This window comes from Platalea leucorodia (genome assembly GCF_965183815.1).
Source record: "Platalea leucorodia genome assembly, chromosome: 1".
NCBI classification, from domain to species: Eukaryota; Metazoa; Chordata; class Aves; order Pelecaniformes; family Threskiornithidae; genus Platalea; species Platalea leucorodia.
The window spans coordinates 96962162-96978919 of NC_138823.1; the positions used below are offsets into that span (position 1 = coordinate 96962162).

General features: G+C 43.4%; 1 protein-coding gene across 1 annotated transcript in view; it reads right to left on the reverse strand.

Moving 5' to 3' along the window:
- The window catches only part of NEDD9 (neural precursor cell expressed, developmentally down-regulated 9), a 41209-nt gene continuing 24451 nt past the window's right edge, over positions 1-16758 (reverse strand). Inside the window, exons 3-7 of the mRNA XM_082323369.1 lie at positions 7283-7384; positions 5982-6083; positions 4311-5534; positions 3888-3977; positions 1-2533 (exon numbers count right to left, since the gene is read on the reverse strand). Coding sequence (XP_082179495.1) covers positions 2024-2533; positions 3888-3977; positions 4311-5534; positions 5982-6083; positions 7283-7384 — 2028 coding nt within the window. The 3' untranslated portion in view covers positions 1-2023. The remainder of the gene's footprint in view (positions 2534-3887; positions 3978-4310; positions 5535-5981; positions 6084-7282; positions 7385-16758) is intronic.

The window sequence follows — 16758 nt, forward strand, 5'->3', positions numbered from 1 at the left end:
AGGTTCTCCCTTTGAAAGTGCAAACCATGAACATCAAAATATTTCTTCATTTTTCTTGAATATACAGTGAAAAAAAAAAGGACAAGGAAATTCAAAAGAATCACAAACAACACTAGCGCAAAACAGGTTCATGTGGATTGCTTTTTGGTAACCGGCTATAGGTTGCTAACCGCCCTTTCTGGCTGTTGTGCCAGAGCTAAGCCCCAGAGCTGACTCTGGGGCAGCTGAGGTTGTGCTGGCTCCCGCTGGCCTTCCCGGGAACGTTCTGCAGACTCTGGACGCAGCACTGTGGTAGCTTCACTCTCAGACAAGACGTTAAGGCTGCAAGATTTCATACACTGCTGAAATGGTTTTGCTACCTAAGACGACAAATCCCATTTCAGTAAGGCACATGTTCAGATGCAAACTGGGAAGGGAAGTTAGGCACAAGTGCCTGTTTTCTCGCTGCTACCAATCTCATGAGTGTGTATTTACCAGCGACGGGCTCGCTGATGCAAACACTCGGAGCACATCAACGCGGGACTACCCTGAATTATGCAAGGACAGTAGTGTTTCTACTTTAAAAACACCAGAATCACCTGGAATTTACCTGAGCTATTGCCCACTTTGAAGCGTGGCTTCCAGTCTGAGGATCACAGGCAACTGGTGTTCCGTGCCTTATTTTTAGGGGGTTCACAAAAGGCAACAAAGACAAGTAAGTTTATGTGTGTTTTGGAGCAGCCAGCATACGTGAGATTTCTAAAGGTGTCTACCACTCTGCTAACAATTTTCAAGGGTCTAAATTGAAAATTACTGGGTGGGATTGTGTGTACTTACTGATGGAATGGCCCCATTAAAACGGGAGGTAATTTTTGGCAACGGTGTAGTGCAGAAGGACCAGCATATATGCAACAGGATTTGGAAAAAAAGCCCAGTAGTTGAATGGAAGTCAGAATTGGGACAGATGGAACTAATTCCCAAGAATATGTCCTAGAAAAATAAGTGCTGTTTCTTCATTAAATTGTGTATATGCTATAGAGGTGCTTAAATATCTGTTATTTCAAATTAAGCTGTTTTCTTTCCATATGAATTACAATTTGTACGTTAATCCCTTTGGAAGGGACTGGTATTTTGAGACATTGCTCATCTGCAGCCTCAAAGATGAGCCCCGTGGATCCTGGGATGCTCTCAGGATAACTCTGAGCCCATGAACAATAAGGCTTTCGAGCCTGACTCTTAAATGAATTGCCAATGCAAGGTCATACAAGGTAAACGTGTATGAATTCACATTGCTGGGAATCCATCCACGTCTTGAAATCCCATGTTGTACAGTTATTAGAAACAGCGAAATTTGAATGCCACAAGATATTAAATATATATGATTCTGCCTTCCTCCATAGAAGGTTCTGTTTCTTACATGGCCTAAAAATGCTTTTCTCACAAATGCTGTATGCGTTGCTTGATGCGTTGCTTGTTGCAGTTGTGCATATATGCTACTCGGAATGATCGAATGCCGTACATAAAAAAGTAACGTCTAGAGGAGAATTAAATTTCATGGAATTAACCTACAGAAAGTAATTTCTAAGAAGGGAATGGAGTTCTATGAGAACCATTACACTTGCTTCACGGATTGCTACAAGTAGGTTTCACAACCAAATCCATGTGCCAAAATCAAGATGGAATGAAATAAGAAGAGCGCAGCATCCAGTTAACAAATACACAAAAGAAACAGGCAGTATATACAAAAGATAGGCGCTGCTTACCCGATGCATGATTTTTAAGGTGCTTAATTGAGTTTTAGGGAATGTAGCGACATATACATATATGCAGTGCATACATATCTAAATGCTTATTAGAAACATAATACAGAATCAGATAAACTACCAGATCCCTGATTTCATTAGATTCTCTAATGCGTAAGAATGTATTTAAAATAGTTCATAAAAAAAATCTCAAAAAAAACCCCAAACAACATTGACATAAAAATAGCTCCAGTTTTTTTGCTTTTCTGTTTTGCTGTGCGTGGACGGGATTCCACTGCATTTCATAAGGACGCCATTTGGACCAGCGAGAGTTTGAACAACTGTGCGTGATGAGACAGCTCTGTTACTCGGTCCACCATCTTCTGTAGGGCTGCTGTGCTGGGGTAATGCAAGGCAGCCATCTTGGTAGCCAGAACAACACTCTTCAGCAGTTCACACAACTGATTGCTGGAGTTCATCACTTTGTTGCATATGTCCTGAGTCGTCACTTGCCTTGTGAGCATGTCCCCAATGAACACAAGTTTGTGAGCGCTCAAAATGACAAATTTGCTGTGAGCCACGAAGATTCGGGGGGGCTGAGAAGCGTTGACGCAACTGAAAAAGGCGTCGATGGCATTTAGGAGGGAGTTGAAGTGAGTCTCGCATTGGTCAGAGTAGAATAAAAGCAGCTGGCTGTCATGGGAGGTGGCGGTGCTGTTTGCAGTCTGGAGAGCTTGAGGCGGCTTCCATTTTGAGATGTCGTTCTCTACCGGCTTTGTGATCTCTTGCTCCAGACGCTGAAACTGATTAATCTGAAAGGCAAATAAAAAGGCCTTCTTCAAAGAATATTCTCGTAAGACGTTGTTACGTATTACAACTTCACCTTAGGCCTCACGATACCCCCGAGTACCCCACATTGGCCTTATGTTAAATAGCAACTAGTATATGTGTTTTCTAAGATCTTTTATTTTGGAGAGAGAGGGATAGTCAAGTGCTTTGGTTACCATAAATCCAAATACACAGAGTTCAGAAGAGAAAAACATCTAAAATTCTTTATTTGCATTTAAAAAAAAAACCCAACCCTTCTGAATTTACACACTGTTGCTCACTTGGAATATTCTGAAATCACAAGTGAGAGAGATGGATCCAAGTGGCAACGACTCCTACGCAATCTTTAAAAAGCTGCCATCTCTGTGGGATTTCGAGATGACAAACCTTTAACTCTCCCCTCCATGTTGCTTGTACAATTTTCTGCCATATGATACAGCAACAACATATTGAAGAATTAACGTGAGGGCAAAGCGACAGTCCTCAATCTTAACTGACCTGCTTTTTTTAGCATTTAAAGTGATGTTAAGCACAGTATTTAAGTTAATGGTATTGACGTTCACTGAACAGATGTGCAGGTGGCGTGTATATTCAGTGTGGTCCAGTGATTAAGGCACTGGATTGCAGGTCAGGAAAGCCAAGTTCTCAAGCTGGCTTTGTGACTGATCCGCTGTGAGATGTTGCAGAAATCTGTTTCTCCTCTGTGGTAAACTTCTGGAGACAGAGACTGCTTTTCACTATGTGTATGCACTGGGCCCACTGCAATGGTCCATTGTATTAAAAAAATAATTAGTCTCTTAAATTGAGATGGTTGAAAATTATTTTCAAGGCAAAGGCTTATTCCTGCCACAAGAGATGTCATTCCAAACACTGAGAGCTGTGGCTGTGCTTCTACTCCGTTACTAAGTGGCAACAAGGAAATGAACGGGGCAGAGATGCTGATCTTCAGAACAGCTACTCTGCAGTAAATACTTAAGCTGTCTCTGGCACAAGTAATCGCTATCACAGATGCACACGGCGAGGAAGGTGCTAAAATCTTGATGCTCACCATTTCCCATTTGGAGCATTACAGTGCGTGTCCTTGTCCTCTGCATTGATAAACCCGTTAATGGTGGAGCCTGACTGGCACAAGTCCCACTTGGAAAGAAACCAACCTGGAGCTACTGTTTAGCCAAGACCTAATACCTGCCGTCTTCACCATCTAGCACCTGGGATTTTCCAACTGCGTATGCTGGTACTCATGCACACCTCACAGCCATGATGTTTTATTTGACCAGTGCTCCTTACGTGCAAGGAACACTGCATTTCAATGTGATTATTGCACCTGAGCGAACATACCTGATGATGCTCTAGCTCCATTTTGCTCTGCTTGATGATATTTTCTTTTTCCAGCAGCTCCTTCTGTTGCCTTTCAAACTCTTCTTTCCCCTGTTTTGCATAATAGAAGAAGACACTGTGTTAAATCAAAACTGCTCCTGAGCTAAATGACAACTCATAGGTCAAATAACAGGCTTATTTGTATTGGCCTTTTTCACTGGTAGGGCACCACTAAGAGTATGGAGAAGAAAAGGATAGTGTGGCAGAGCAAAAGGCTATTGCTAGTATGTATGCAACAGTCCTATCTGAAAGCAAGTATCGCCCTGGTGAAATTACTCTTGAACATGTATTAGTGTAACAATCTTGATTGCTACCTTCCTGCAAACAGAAGCATCAACAACAACTACTTGGCCTTGTGCAGCCAAAGATGTTGGGTTTACTTACCTGCAGGTGAACGTAATCGTAGTCATCCATCCAGCTCTTTTCTGAGCCCCCACTGGTGGTATTGTGGGGGTGCTGACCTCTACTCAGGTGGGGAGAAAGGGAATTGCAGTGGTTCTGTGCTTTTTCTCCATGATGCTGCATATGAGGATTGTCATATACATAGTCAGGAGTGTTCATGATATTCTCTGGTATGTTTTTGAAACATGAGCTGCTCAATGCCTGTCTGAAGAGCACCTCTGCATTGACGCTGATGGTAGTGGTCAGCTGCTTGGCATCATCCGGGACTGTCCTTGCCACCATAACAAACCGATCCAGGTCATCACACTTGTTCTGCAGTCTGTTGACAGCTAGAACATTCAAAGACCAGTTGTAGCTGTTCAAGTCATGACTGGTTTGGGTAAGGATCTGGTGAGAGTCCTCCAGCCTTTGCACCTCCCTCCTCATTTTGTTAAGAAGGCTGAACTCGGATAGGCAGGAAGCATTCGCTGCCGATCCTTTTGCAAACTGGAGGTACTCCAACAGTGACTGCTCTACCTTATCCACAGCAGTGTGAATTTCATTGATGTGTTTCTCCATATATCCATAAGACCGCCACTCTACTGTAATGAAGGCCATAAGGTTATTGACAGTTGTCTCCACCATCTGCTGGAGGCGATAAAGCCGCTCTATAGCAGTGTCTGGATCAAGGATTAGTCTTTTGTCCTGTGCAGTTGATGCTGATAAAGAAGAGTCTTTTGATGTTGTTGAAGATGTGGACATGTTACTCCTTGTACTTCCTGTGCTGGAGAAAGACAACCTATTGATCCCATCAGTCACATCCTGTAAGCCTTTAGTGTCTTGGAGGACTGGTGGTGGCACATCATATATACCTTCTCTTCCTTCTGGGATGAGACTTTCACTCAGTCCTGTCTGTTGTCCTGGGAATGCAATTCCCCTTGGGGTATCATAAACATCTTTTTGAGGTGCGATTTGCTGTCCAAGAAAATGGTTTTGATGGTTCATAGGGATGTCATAAACGTTCTGTTTCTGGGGCACCCCGTCTGGCAATAAAAGGCTCTCAGGAGAAAATTTATTAAGTTCTTTCCCAGTTGCTTTGGTGATGGGAGGAGGAATATCATATACTCCTTCTGGTCTTACACTGTGGCCCACTGGAGACGAAAAATCCTGCAAATTTTCCCTCAGGCTTGTATCATTTCGGCATGCAGATGGAGGTGTAGCATAGACCTGAATCAAAGAAAGCAAACAATGATATCTTCGGCTAGAATAGCAAAATATTTTACATCTTCCATATAGCCTATAAAATGCTGGGATGGAAGATCTGCCATTGACTTTCATGGAGTCAGCTACTTCTCCTGAGTTTGACTGCGCATCAGTTTTAATATCTCACTTTTTAACATTCATCTTGATGCAAATTCTCACAAGCAGCAAAATACAAGAAAGCAGCATGCTGCCACAAAGATAATGTAGGTCTAATTATCAATTCCCACTCCATAACTTTAATAATTTTGATTCACTGCTTCACTTTACCAGTTTTAACAGTTTAAAAACCTAAAGAAATCGTGAAAGTACTGAATGTCCTTTTCCTTCAGGATCATACATGAGCTCTTGTTTAAACACGTCTTTGGTCAGACATGAAAATACAGGTTCTTGTGGAAACAGCATAATACTTACCCCTTTGGCAGGCGGTATGTCATAGACTCCTAAACCTTTTGCTTCTCCCATCGGAACTGGAAGTGCAGGCCCCTTAACCGATGTGGGGGGAATGTCATATATCTAAAGAAAGAATAAATTGGTTACAGAAACAAGTCACCTCAGGAAAGCTCTGATCTCAGATGAGTTTTTTTGGTTTCCGTTTCCTCTCAAACAGCCTGAAGACGATCAGAGCTCTTCAACTTTGTTTTATATGGGAGAGCTGCTTGGATTTGCCTGGTATTTTGGACAGTTAGTAGGAAAGGCACTTTGCTAGGTCCTCACTGGGCAATTGTGTGGAAGGCAGGCTGGAGGCACGAAGTCATGGCTGACTTCCATCCCGAGAGTTAAATCAAGTCCAGTCTATTACAGATACTTGTTGGGGTGAACAGGGGAGCAGTATACTCATGTGACCAGAACTGATCACGCTCTTACTGATAGAGATTAGAGGGACTGAGGAATAAGCTTGTACTAGTAGACACGAAACTCTCTGAAACTAAGGCTGCCCCTGTCAGCAGCGCCTATCTGCTTTATTGGATGCAGTGTGAGGTGTCTTACCAGCAGAAAGTACAGCTGTCAGATGTTTCAAGTGTCCCACTTGGTGGCATGTCCTAGATTACAGTGGGTTCTGCGTGTGGTCTAAGGCCACTGTCTGAAGGTCTCTTAACCCAGACTTCTCAACAGTTCCAGCCACTTGGTGTCAGTCTGTGTTATGTACTACTGGGTTCAGTGTTGTTCCCTAGAGGAGCTGCTCTGTCAAAGGGTGGTGCAGAGATGCAGGGTCGTTGAGTTACAGGTCCTGCAAGCATCCATTCTAGATGTCTGTGGTCTTGGAGATTGAATGCTAAGGGTGTTTCCCAGAACAAAGATATATTTCAAGTTCAGCGACATGGTGCAGTAGATATGTGGTGGAAACAATTCCCTGCATAGAAGCTGTTCATCTAGGCGATAATTTTACCCTTACTGAGTGAATTACTGTCAACTATGCAACAACAAAGGAAAAAAAATTGTTCCCAGGCAGCAAGTTTATTCTGTTTATATATACTCTTTGATCAAAACACAGAAAACAAATGGGACTTCTGCATTTGGTGTGCTGCCAAATCTTAAGTCAACATCAAATACAACTTTGAAATACTTCTACGCTCTGTGAATAAGCCACTGCATCTAATTAAAACGTATTTTCTCTCTGAAATGAGAGAACTTGGTTTGCTCATAAACTTCTGGTAGAAATTCATCACCTTTTGTGCCCTGTCAGTGCTGTTGGCAGTTTTACTGGTACCTACCCCTTGGAGAGGGCGAACAGGGGGGATATCGTAGGCATCCTTCTGGTATTTGGAAGGGAATTCATAAACATAACCTTGTCCTGACCTGACTGGAGTTATTACCTGTGGGATAAAAGAAAAAGAGGAAACATAAGTCTTTGAGGATCTGGGCATGTTCTCTCTGTAACTGCACAGGGTATAAACAAACCAGTAAGAGTAACATTCACGCTTTATGTGACAATGTTAGTAACCCAAGTCTACATGTACTTCTGACAGTTGAACATGGCAAAATTACTATTAGTAGCTACAAATGCACCACCTTTCTGTTCCAGACCAGTTCTGACACAGCTGCTTGCTACTGCTACAGTATCTTCTGTTTGTCGAGCACAGATTCTCCAGCAGGTCTAAGGGAGCTTGGTCTCCTCTTCCCATTGACTGCCCATTAGCACAGACCACACGATGTGATGGTTACACCGCTCACTTGCTGAGATCAGAGCTATGTACGTTCTGCTCCTCCCACTGAGGTGTTAAGCGTCCCCACTTACTGACAGAGGCTTAAAATACTAGGTTCAGGCTCTGGGAGTCTTCCACCTTAGCTTGTGGAGGTATTTCCCACCTACTCCAGCAGGACGTCTTGTGTTACTGTGCTCCACAGCACAAAATCCTGGATGACTGAGTGTGAGCTGTGGCTTTGGAAATTCTTTACATAGAAAGGCTATGCTTAAACCTTCCAAAGTGGGACATTCAATTACGTTGTCTCCCTTTGGTTTGTCTATATTAGTGGCTAAGAGACAGGAAATGTTAAGCTATTCTTGAAGTATATAATGCAAGAACAGTGTCTGAAAAAAAAGCTTAGAATTTACATTTTTTGACATTTTTCTAAACCATTAACTACCATAATGACTTCAAATAAAATTTGGTGAAAAATAAATGCCTTACGTCTTGCACAGCATCTGCATGGCAGAATTTCAGTATAGTGTGGTATAAAAGAAATGTTACCTAACCCTCAGAAAGAGATGGGTTTATAGTGGAAATGCTGACATCTTAACCTCTGCTGGTGCTACTTAGCTCTAACAAAAAAACACAAATACTGTAAACCAAAGGCATAAAATGACAAATTACATACGCTCATACAAGATGTGGCTTTGTGCTCAGCTGGGGGGAATTCTATACCAGAGCTACTTAACTATCTTTAGAAATGTATGCAAGATGTAGAACAGAGTTTCTGGCCAAATGCTCAGTAAAGATCCTGTAACAGTGTTTGCTGTAAGGAATCCTAGCATCCTGGCCAGACTTCACAGTGAGTGTCGCTTGACTGAGGTGAGGTCTGCAGGGAAAGTCCCTGATGCTAACCTGCTACCTCCTCTCTGCTATGTTAACAACACAGGCTTTTCTTCTTGCTGCCCAAATATTGCTGTGTAACCTCTGGCCCTGTACCACGAAACGATCACTGGATTTCTCCCCCTGAGGTGACTGCCATACCAGTTTACAGTACAGGTCTGGTTCGAAGTGAGCAGCCCAAGGCAGCGTGCCTGATAGCGCCAGCTACGCCTTAGGTGAGGGAGGAACACCCACGCCTGGTAGGTGGGGGAAGACAGTGGGTTTTGCAGCTGCTTTTCCTTGAATTAGCATCGGAGGACAGGGAAGCCAGGAACTGGAAGCGATACCGTCTGCAGAGCGCGGGGTCAGTTCGCTTCCCATGACAGAACTCCTGCTGAATTGGGTGTGGGGTTAATAGAGCTTACATACATAAGAGTTTTTTAAAAAGAATCTAAAAATATATTGAATTTATGAGACTGTTCCTCTCCCACAGTCACCTACTGCATTGTAAAACGTATCTACAGACAAAACTTTTAAGAAAGTTCTCCCTTAAGTTACTGGAAGTTCCCGTAATGGATCACTCCGGACATTATCCATCCCAGGCCATTCTCATGTAATACTGGGATTACGTTGTTTATCTGAGAAACTTCTAACTTGTATCAACATCGCTTCCTCGTGCTTCTTCTGTTAGTGAGGGCTCGTGATCAGACTAGCATAGTTTGCCATATATTTTTTGCATCCCTTTTTTTTTCAGTTGGGTGCTGCCAGTCCAATGCTTTCCACCCAAGCCAGGAACAGAAGGATTTGGTTTTAAGCAATGTTTATTCACAGGTTCCTTCCAGGGGCTTCAAAATTACAGCCACGGTGTTGCTTCAGTAACGAGTCACTGGCTGTTTAAAAATGATCCTCCAGGAGAACAGACAACGCATGGTAAAAACAAAGGGCTGTATCCTGGGTAGCCCACCTCCACGAACCCTTTTGCTACTGTGAACACCGTGGCATTAGGCTGCTTGCTAATGTGCTGGGAAACTGCTTGACCATCCCAGAGGAAAAAAAAAAACAAAAAACCCCAAAACAACAGACTGTTCATGGCAGGCAACCAGAGGCCTCACGCCAGCCCTGGAAGTGGGGTGCACCGCTGCAGTTCGGCTCTGCTTCGCCCGCTGATTTTAAGGTAAAGCCTCCCAAGGCTGGGAGTCAGGCTGTGTCAGGCTCCAAAAAGACTGGTCCCCCGATCTAAAATTTTTACAAACCCTTGCTCAGTTGTGGTCTACTCGGGAGGCTGAACTCCGTCCTACATGCAGATCAGGAGTCAAATTCGACCAGATCTCCTCCAGGCCTCAGATGTGTGATGCTCCTCGCAGCCCTCCCGCGGAGGAGATGTATAGCATCTCTGTAGAAGCTTTATGGCACCTCAGTTCTCCAAGGTTTGCACAGCAGTTTAGAGAAGCATCTTTACACAGGCTCAGCAATAACTGTCCTACCCATCTCATGCCTAAAGTCACCCAGGATACCTTGACACCACTACTCGCTCCTTGCTCAGAGAATGAATTTCCATGAACAAACTCAAAGAAAAGTCACAGGCCTCTAACATATAAAAGGGAGCTGATCCGAGCAGCACAGGTAATAAGGCATGCACAAGTAAAACCGTTTGCTCTTGTTGTTATAGGTAAACACGATATTTTGCTTTTGAAAAACAGAAGCCCAAGTAGCAAAGCAGATGGTATCCTCACACCATAGAGCCTGGAACACACGTGGAAGAGAAGCTGCACTCGTGCCCAGTGTTTGCAGAGAGATCCTCCCTCACTCTGCATACCGGAGTAACACACAGCTGCGGTTATTCTTGAGCCTCATCCTTGGTGACCCTTCCCATTCTTCAGAAAAGGCTGATATACCGGATGCTATATGAAAAGCTTACACTACTACAAGGCTGCTGGTTTTATTTACTGTGCTGTGATATAATCCTAAATAACTACACTAAAGCTAGACTGGCCAGATAAAGGAAGCCAGTTTCACTCAGTGCTGCAGGACTTTTTGTATCATGCATTTTGACACTTTCATTTTTTTCCGACTTGACTAACCCGATGTAGTGGTCAAGCGGGGCCATTCCTTTAATTTCGTGAAACAAACCCCTGTTCTGGGTGCTTCCGGCTGTTGTCAAAGGAAGCGAGAGGTTAAAACACCAAGTGCCTGATTCTGGGTATTCAAAAGTACAGCCTGCCTACGCAGGTGACTGCGGACAGAAGACCTGAGCTATCTGCAGGGCTGCGCTTAGTAGTGCACTCTACTTAAGGTGGCATTTATTTTCCAAATAAAAATGCATCAGAGGCTTTTATGTCTGCTCCTTTTTAGGCTTCTGAAATAGCTATACAAAAGACAGAAAATCATAGAATCATAGAATCATAGAATGGTTTGGGTTGGAAGGGTCCTTAAAGATCGTCTGGTTCCAACCCCCCTGCCGTGGGCAGGGACACCTTCCACTAGACCAGGTGGCTCAAAGCCTCATCCAGCCTGGCCTTGAACACTTCCAGGGAGGGGGCACCCACAGCTTCTCTGGGCAACCTCTTCCAGTGCCTCACCACCCTCGTCGTGAAGAATTTCTTCCTTATATCCAATCTAAATCTACCCTCTTTCAGTTTAAAGTCATTACCCCTTGTCCTATCACTACACACCCTTGTAAAAAGTCCCTCTCCAGCTTTCTTGTAGGCCCCCTTCAGGTACTGGAAGGCTGCTATAAGGTGTCCCTGGAACCGTCTCTTCTCCAGGCTGAACAACCCCAACTCTCTCAGCCTGTCTTCATCGGAGAGGTGTTCCATCCCTCTGGTCAACGTGGCCCTCCTCTGGACTTGCTCCAACAGGTCCATGTTGGGGGCCCCAGTGCTGAACGCAGTACTCCACATGGGGTCTCACAAGAGTGGAGCAGAGGGGCAGAATCACCTCCCTCGACCTGGCCATGCTTCTTTTGATTCAGCCCAGGATATGGTTGGCTTTCTGGGCTGCAAGCACACATTGCTGGGTCATGTTGAGCTTCTCATCAACCAACACCCCCAAGTCCTTCTCCTCAAGGCTGCTCTCAATCTCTGCCAAGCCTGTATTTGTGCCTGGGATTGCCCCAACCCATGTGCAAGGACCTTGAACTTGGCCTTGTTGAACTTCATGAGATTCGCATGGGCCCACCTCTCCAGCCTGTCATGGTCCCTCTGGATGGCATCCCTTCCCTCCAGTGTGTCAACTGCACCACACAGCTTGGTGGTGTTGGCAAACCTGCTGAGGGTGCACTCAATCCCACTGTCCATGTTGCCAACAAAGATGTTAAACAGCGCCGGTCCCAATACCGACCCCTGAGGAACACCGCTCGTCACTGGTCTCCACTTGGACATGGAGCCGTTGACCGCAACTCTTTGAGTGCGACCATCCAGCCAATTCCTTATCCACTGAGTGGTCCATCTGTCAAATCCATGTCTCAAATTTAGAGACAAGGATGGCGTGTGGGACAGTGTCAAATGCTTTGCACAAGTCCAAGCAGATGATGTCAGTTGCTCTTCCCTTATCCACCAACGCTGTAACCCTGTCGCAGAAGGCCACCAAATTGGTCAGGCACGATTTGCCCTTAGTGAAGCCATGCTGGCTGTCACCAATCACATGTGCCTAAGCATAGTTTCCAGGAGGATCTGCTTGATGATCTTGTTGGGCACAGAGGTGAGCCTGACTGGCCTGTATTTCCCTGGGTCTTCTTTTTTACCCTTTTTAAAATTGGGGGTTATGTTTCCCGACTTTAAGAAACCCAGCAACAACCAAGGTTTGTTGATAACATGAAAGACAACTTTTTTCTCCTGGTGACTCCGGTATATTTTCCTGTGTGGAGGATTATTATCCAGTAACAACATGTTCTGAGTGATTTCATCATAAAATCCCCTACAAATGCTGATCTGGTCTGCACTGAGTACAAGAACGTTTCCTGTTGTACCTCCGCTCCTCTTCCCTTCCAACACTTTTCATTAGGTTACATGTCCCTCTGGACTGCTTGTTCCTAGTCAATTCAGAGCAGAAGCTGCTCATCACCAAAACATATCTTGAGCAAACATTTTGTAGCAGTAATTAAAAGAATACCCATGCTATTTGACAAAGTGAAAATGTGGAGTATTTGTTCTGACTTTCATGTCCCCAGGACACTAGTACCTCACACGGGAAGCCAGGACACGTGGTCGCACTGCTGCTTCTGTACGGGGAAGAAGGAGGTAGCTGGGTAGGTGAAGTGTGAAAGCTACCAAACCCAATATTTTTAGAACTTTTGATTTCAAGTATTCACCCACTAATATATTCAATGAACTGGCTGCTTCTGAATGAGATGCTCAGCCTTTTCAATGCATTGTTGAACCATTTTTTTACGGTTTTGAATGTCTAATGGCAGTTTAGTCTTGAAGACGGACTTCAGAAGGAGGTGGCTGCAAAAGAAAAGTTCCCCTTCTCCCACTTCTGGAACAGGGATAGCAGCCCCCTCTGGTACTTAGGAATTTACTTCCTAACAAATGTCACTGAACTTCAGACCTCATGAGGATTCTTTTTCCTTTTACTTCTTCTCTTTTAAGAATGCCTGTGGTCATCCGAGTTTAAATAATCCTGCATTTCAAACCAGCAATTTTCTTTGTTTACACGTCCAAGGAAACAGATGGTGTTCCCACAAACTATCTAGCCCAACATTCTCAAAACATCGGTAACCACTTAATCCATGCAGAGCAACTAACGGGGACCAGGTTTGGCTCTGGTGAAACATGTATATGAGCCTACTTCAAACTTTCGGTATTGCAAAACAAAGACAATTGAGCAGAAAGTTTGTTCTGTTCTTGTTGAAGACCGTGCTCTTCCAAAAGCAATTACCTGGGTCTTTTCCATACCAACGGCATGTTCCTAACCAAGAAAAAGAGCTGAGTGTGCATGTACTTTTCAAAATATCCAGTCCTGTGGTTCATTAAATCCCTCTTCCTTAAATATAAAGGAAAAAAGCCATTGTATTTCTTCTAGGTTTAAAATGGATGTTAGGCTACAATAGAGAACATTCCTAACTAAGGCAGCAACAAGACAGTTCTCGTGCTTATGGCAGATGCATAACACTAGTTTACATTGTTTGACAAGGACAAAGAGCAAATAAACCTACTGAAGCCAAGAGAATTAGTCTGAATTTATAGCAGCACTGTGGAGGGAAGAATTCAGCCTATTCCCATGAACAGCAGTGCCTGATATGCAGAATGGTGGGAAACAAGCTTCACCGAGTTTTATGGGTGAGAGAACTGAAGCAGAGGTATGTTGCACCTCTGCAACACCTTGCCCCACCCAAACCACAGGCAGGCAGGGGAGCTGAAAAGGGCAGCTTGCTATTTCCCAGTAAGGCTTCTTAATCCCAAGAACCTACTGATGCCTGCTGACTGCTTTTAAAATAGATCAGTGCTTTCTGGATGTAGAAAAGAAGAGGCATGTGAGGTAAATTTCATGTATTTCTTTTAAATCTGGGTGAAGAATTGTATTAAAATAGATTTCCTCCCACGATGCCCTCCTCTTCACCCCATGGGTAACTCTCAGCAGTTGATGAGCTACTGCCATCACCTGCTGCTAATCTCAGCTCTCAGTCCTTTATCTATTAAAATCAGCTGTAGCTTAGCCTCAGAAGAGTCCTGCCCTGGAGGAGGCTAAGTGCTGGTGTATGAAATGGGGCTGTTATAAAACTTGGACACGGGAAAAATGAATCAAAATGTAAGTAAAGGAGAGAAGAAAAAAAAAAAAAGGCATGTTTGTCTTCTGTTGTAAAGTATTTTTTGTGAATTTAATACAAAACTCTAGTTGTTGATTCTGTTCCTAAGCTTCTTAGGTGGATATATAATAGCTACCTGGGCTCTCTTAGGCTTGCAGGGAGAATGAAATAGCCAAAGAGAGCATGGGGGAAATTATAAGAGAGAGATTGGGGGGGAAAAAAACCTAATCCCTCCTCTCTTGAACTCTTAGTCCTTTGGAAGGCAGTGGCAAGAGCCATCAAATGATGCTGGATCAGGCAGCGAGCGACCTCTCAGCCCTTCTTTCTGTTTTGCTGCATGTACTTAGGAAGCTAGGTGTGTCTCCTTAAATGCTTTTTTTCTTGGGAAATTTCCTGTGGCTAAGCTGAACTGCAAGAAGGTTGTGTTAAAGAAAAGAGTCTCTAAGGTAATTTGTGTGTTTGAAAGAACCTGGCTAAAACTCTGTTCTTTTTACACAAAGCACATAGTGTTTCCCCTCCTGTCTTTTGCAAGCTGCATCAAGATTTCTAGTGACTGATAATGAATTTCCTGACAGTAATACCTATTTTTATCATTCAGTATTGTCTGCCGTAAAAAAAAAAGAGCAAAAATGGTTTTACGAAGCAGTAGCCTTGATTTACTTATTTGCTAGATACGATGGCATTCACCATGTTTCCCAGCTGTCAGTGAGTAAAGGTTGGGGTTTCCTTCTCGCACATGCTAAGGATACTCACTCTTACAAATGTTTGGGTTTGTACGTTGCTATAGGTCTTAGGATTATCAAATCATAACACTTCATTTTAACCTAAATAACGTATGAACATCAGGCCACTATAAAATGCTCTAGTAGAGTATTTTCTGCCCAGACTGAACCCTTGGAGAGCTTTTGATCAAGGCTCACAAGCTGAAAGAGAGGGGAGGAAGCCCATAGAAGTATTTCTTCTAATGCACCAGGCTTGTAGCTGCAACTATGAGTTGTTCTAGTGTTGTGAGCCCAAATGTTTCTGCAAGGCAAGAGGAAACCAACAGAAGTTACTGTATTTTCTTTGCTGGGTTGACTGAGTTATCAGTTCTACCGTGTGGCGGAAAGAAATGCGGTATCAACACACATAGTGATGCTGCCGTTTCTCTTTGATTGGGTGTTCCTCAGTGAATTTTCTGAGAAGTAAGATTCAAGACGTGTGAAGATAAGGATACGCGACAAATGCTACCCTGATATAGGACTGACTTGCAGTTCTTGATGTTGTTTCCATCTTCAGAATACCTGCTTATTTTCTCCTATGTCTTATGTCCATTTGCTGTCCAAGACCTATACCTATGAAAATCTGCTTTTCGGCCGTAACTGTACGCGCTCTCAGGGCTAAAGCATGTCCAGATGTCACTGATTCATGGTGTGTTAAATTAAAAATGCTTAACTTTACAGGTTCGGGGATTTAAACATTAACTTTTAAATGTGGCTATGAAGTGCCTCACCAGTAGACGCACAGTCTTAAAAAATGCCCCTGTGGTATTCTAATGCAAACAGCAACAAGTAATGAAAATGGGTGTTACGCTTTTCTCCTTTTGAGGTCGTATTATTTCAACCAGACTTATGCAAGTTTTGGGTTGTGAGTCTTGAAGATGTAGAGCAGAACTTGTGAAACCAATTTAAAAGAGAAAATGTGAAACCATGAGCTGGCCTTTATTGAAACCCTCAGCTGTTGGTGATACAGGTATAGCTAACTGCTTTGCAACTAGCCTAATCCTGACTTTGCAACTTTTGGTGTGACCCTTTCTATTAACCAGCACACAAAAGCAGGTTCATTACACTATTTTTCAGTTTTGTATTTTTCCCAAATCTAAAGTGCGGGTTTACTGTCTTTCCAAACAACTTTTTTTTTTTTTTAATCTATGGAGTTACATAAATGACCTAAGCTCCAATTAGCATGAAATGACAGGGCTGTATTAAGTGTAGTGGAATGGTGCTGACTTGCATCAGCTGTAGCTTTGAATTATGGTGTTGAATTTTTGCTTGCTGCTGGTGTTCTAAATGCAGATACAAAGGTCCATCTTTCTACAGATTTTACTGAATGAGCATTACAAGGCACCAAAAAGCTCAACAATTTTGTCACTGACCAGATTTTACTGCTTTTTTTCTTTCTTTTAATGATGCTTTTGTGACCTGATCCTGCTCTCGCTTGCATCAACTCTAGGGCTTTCTGCCAGTTGTGTTATGAGCAACATTTCTGCTTGCTTCAGTGGAACAGGCTTGGTGCTAGCTGGCCTTGAATTGCAAGGCTGACTGGGAAGGGGTATTTCCTAGCTTCTGGTTGAGTCAATCTTGCTTGCAAAATGTGATTAAAAAGAGTTAAACCAACACTTCTGAAGATGTCCCATTTTTTGAGAGGAAGACGACAAGAGAGACAAACAAAA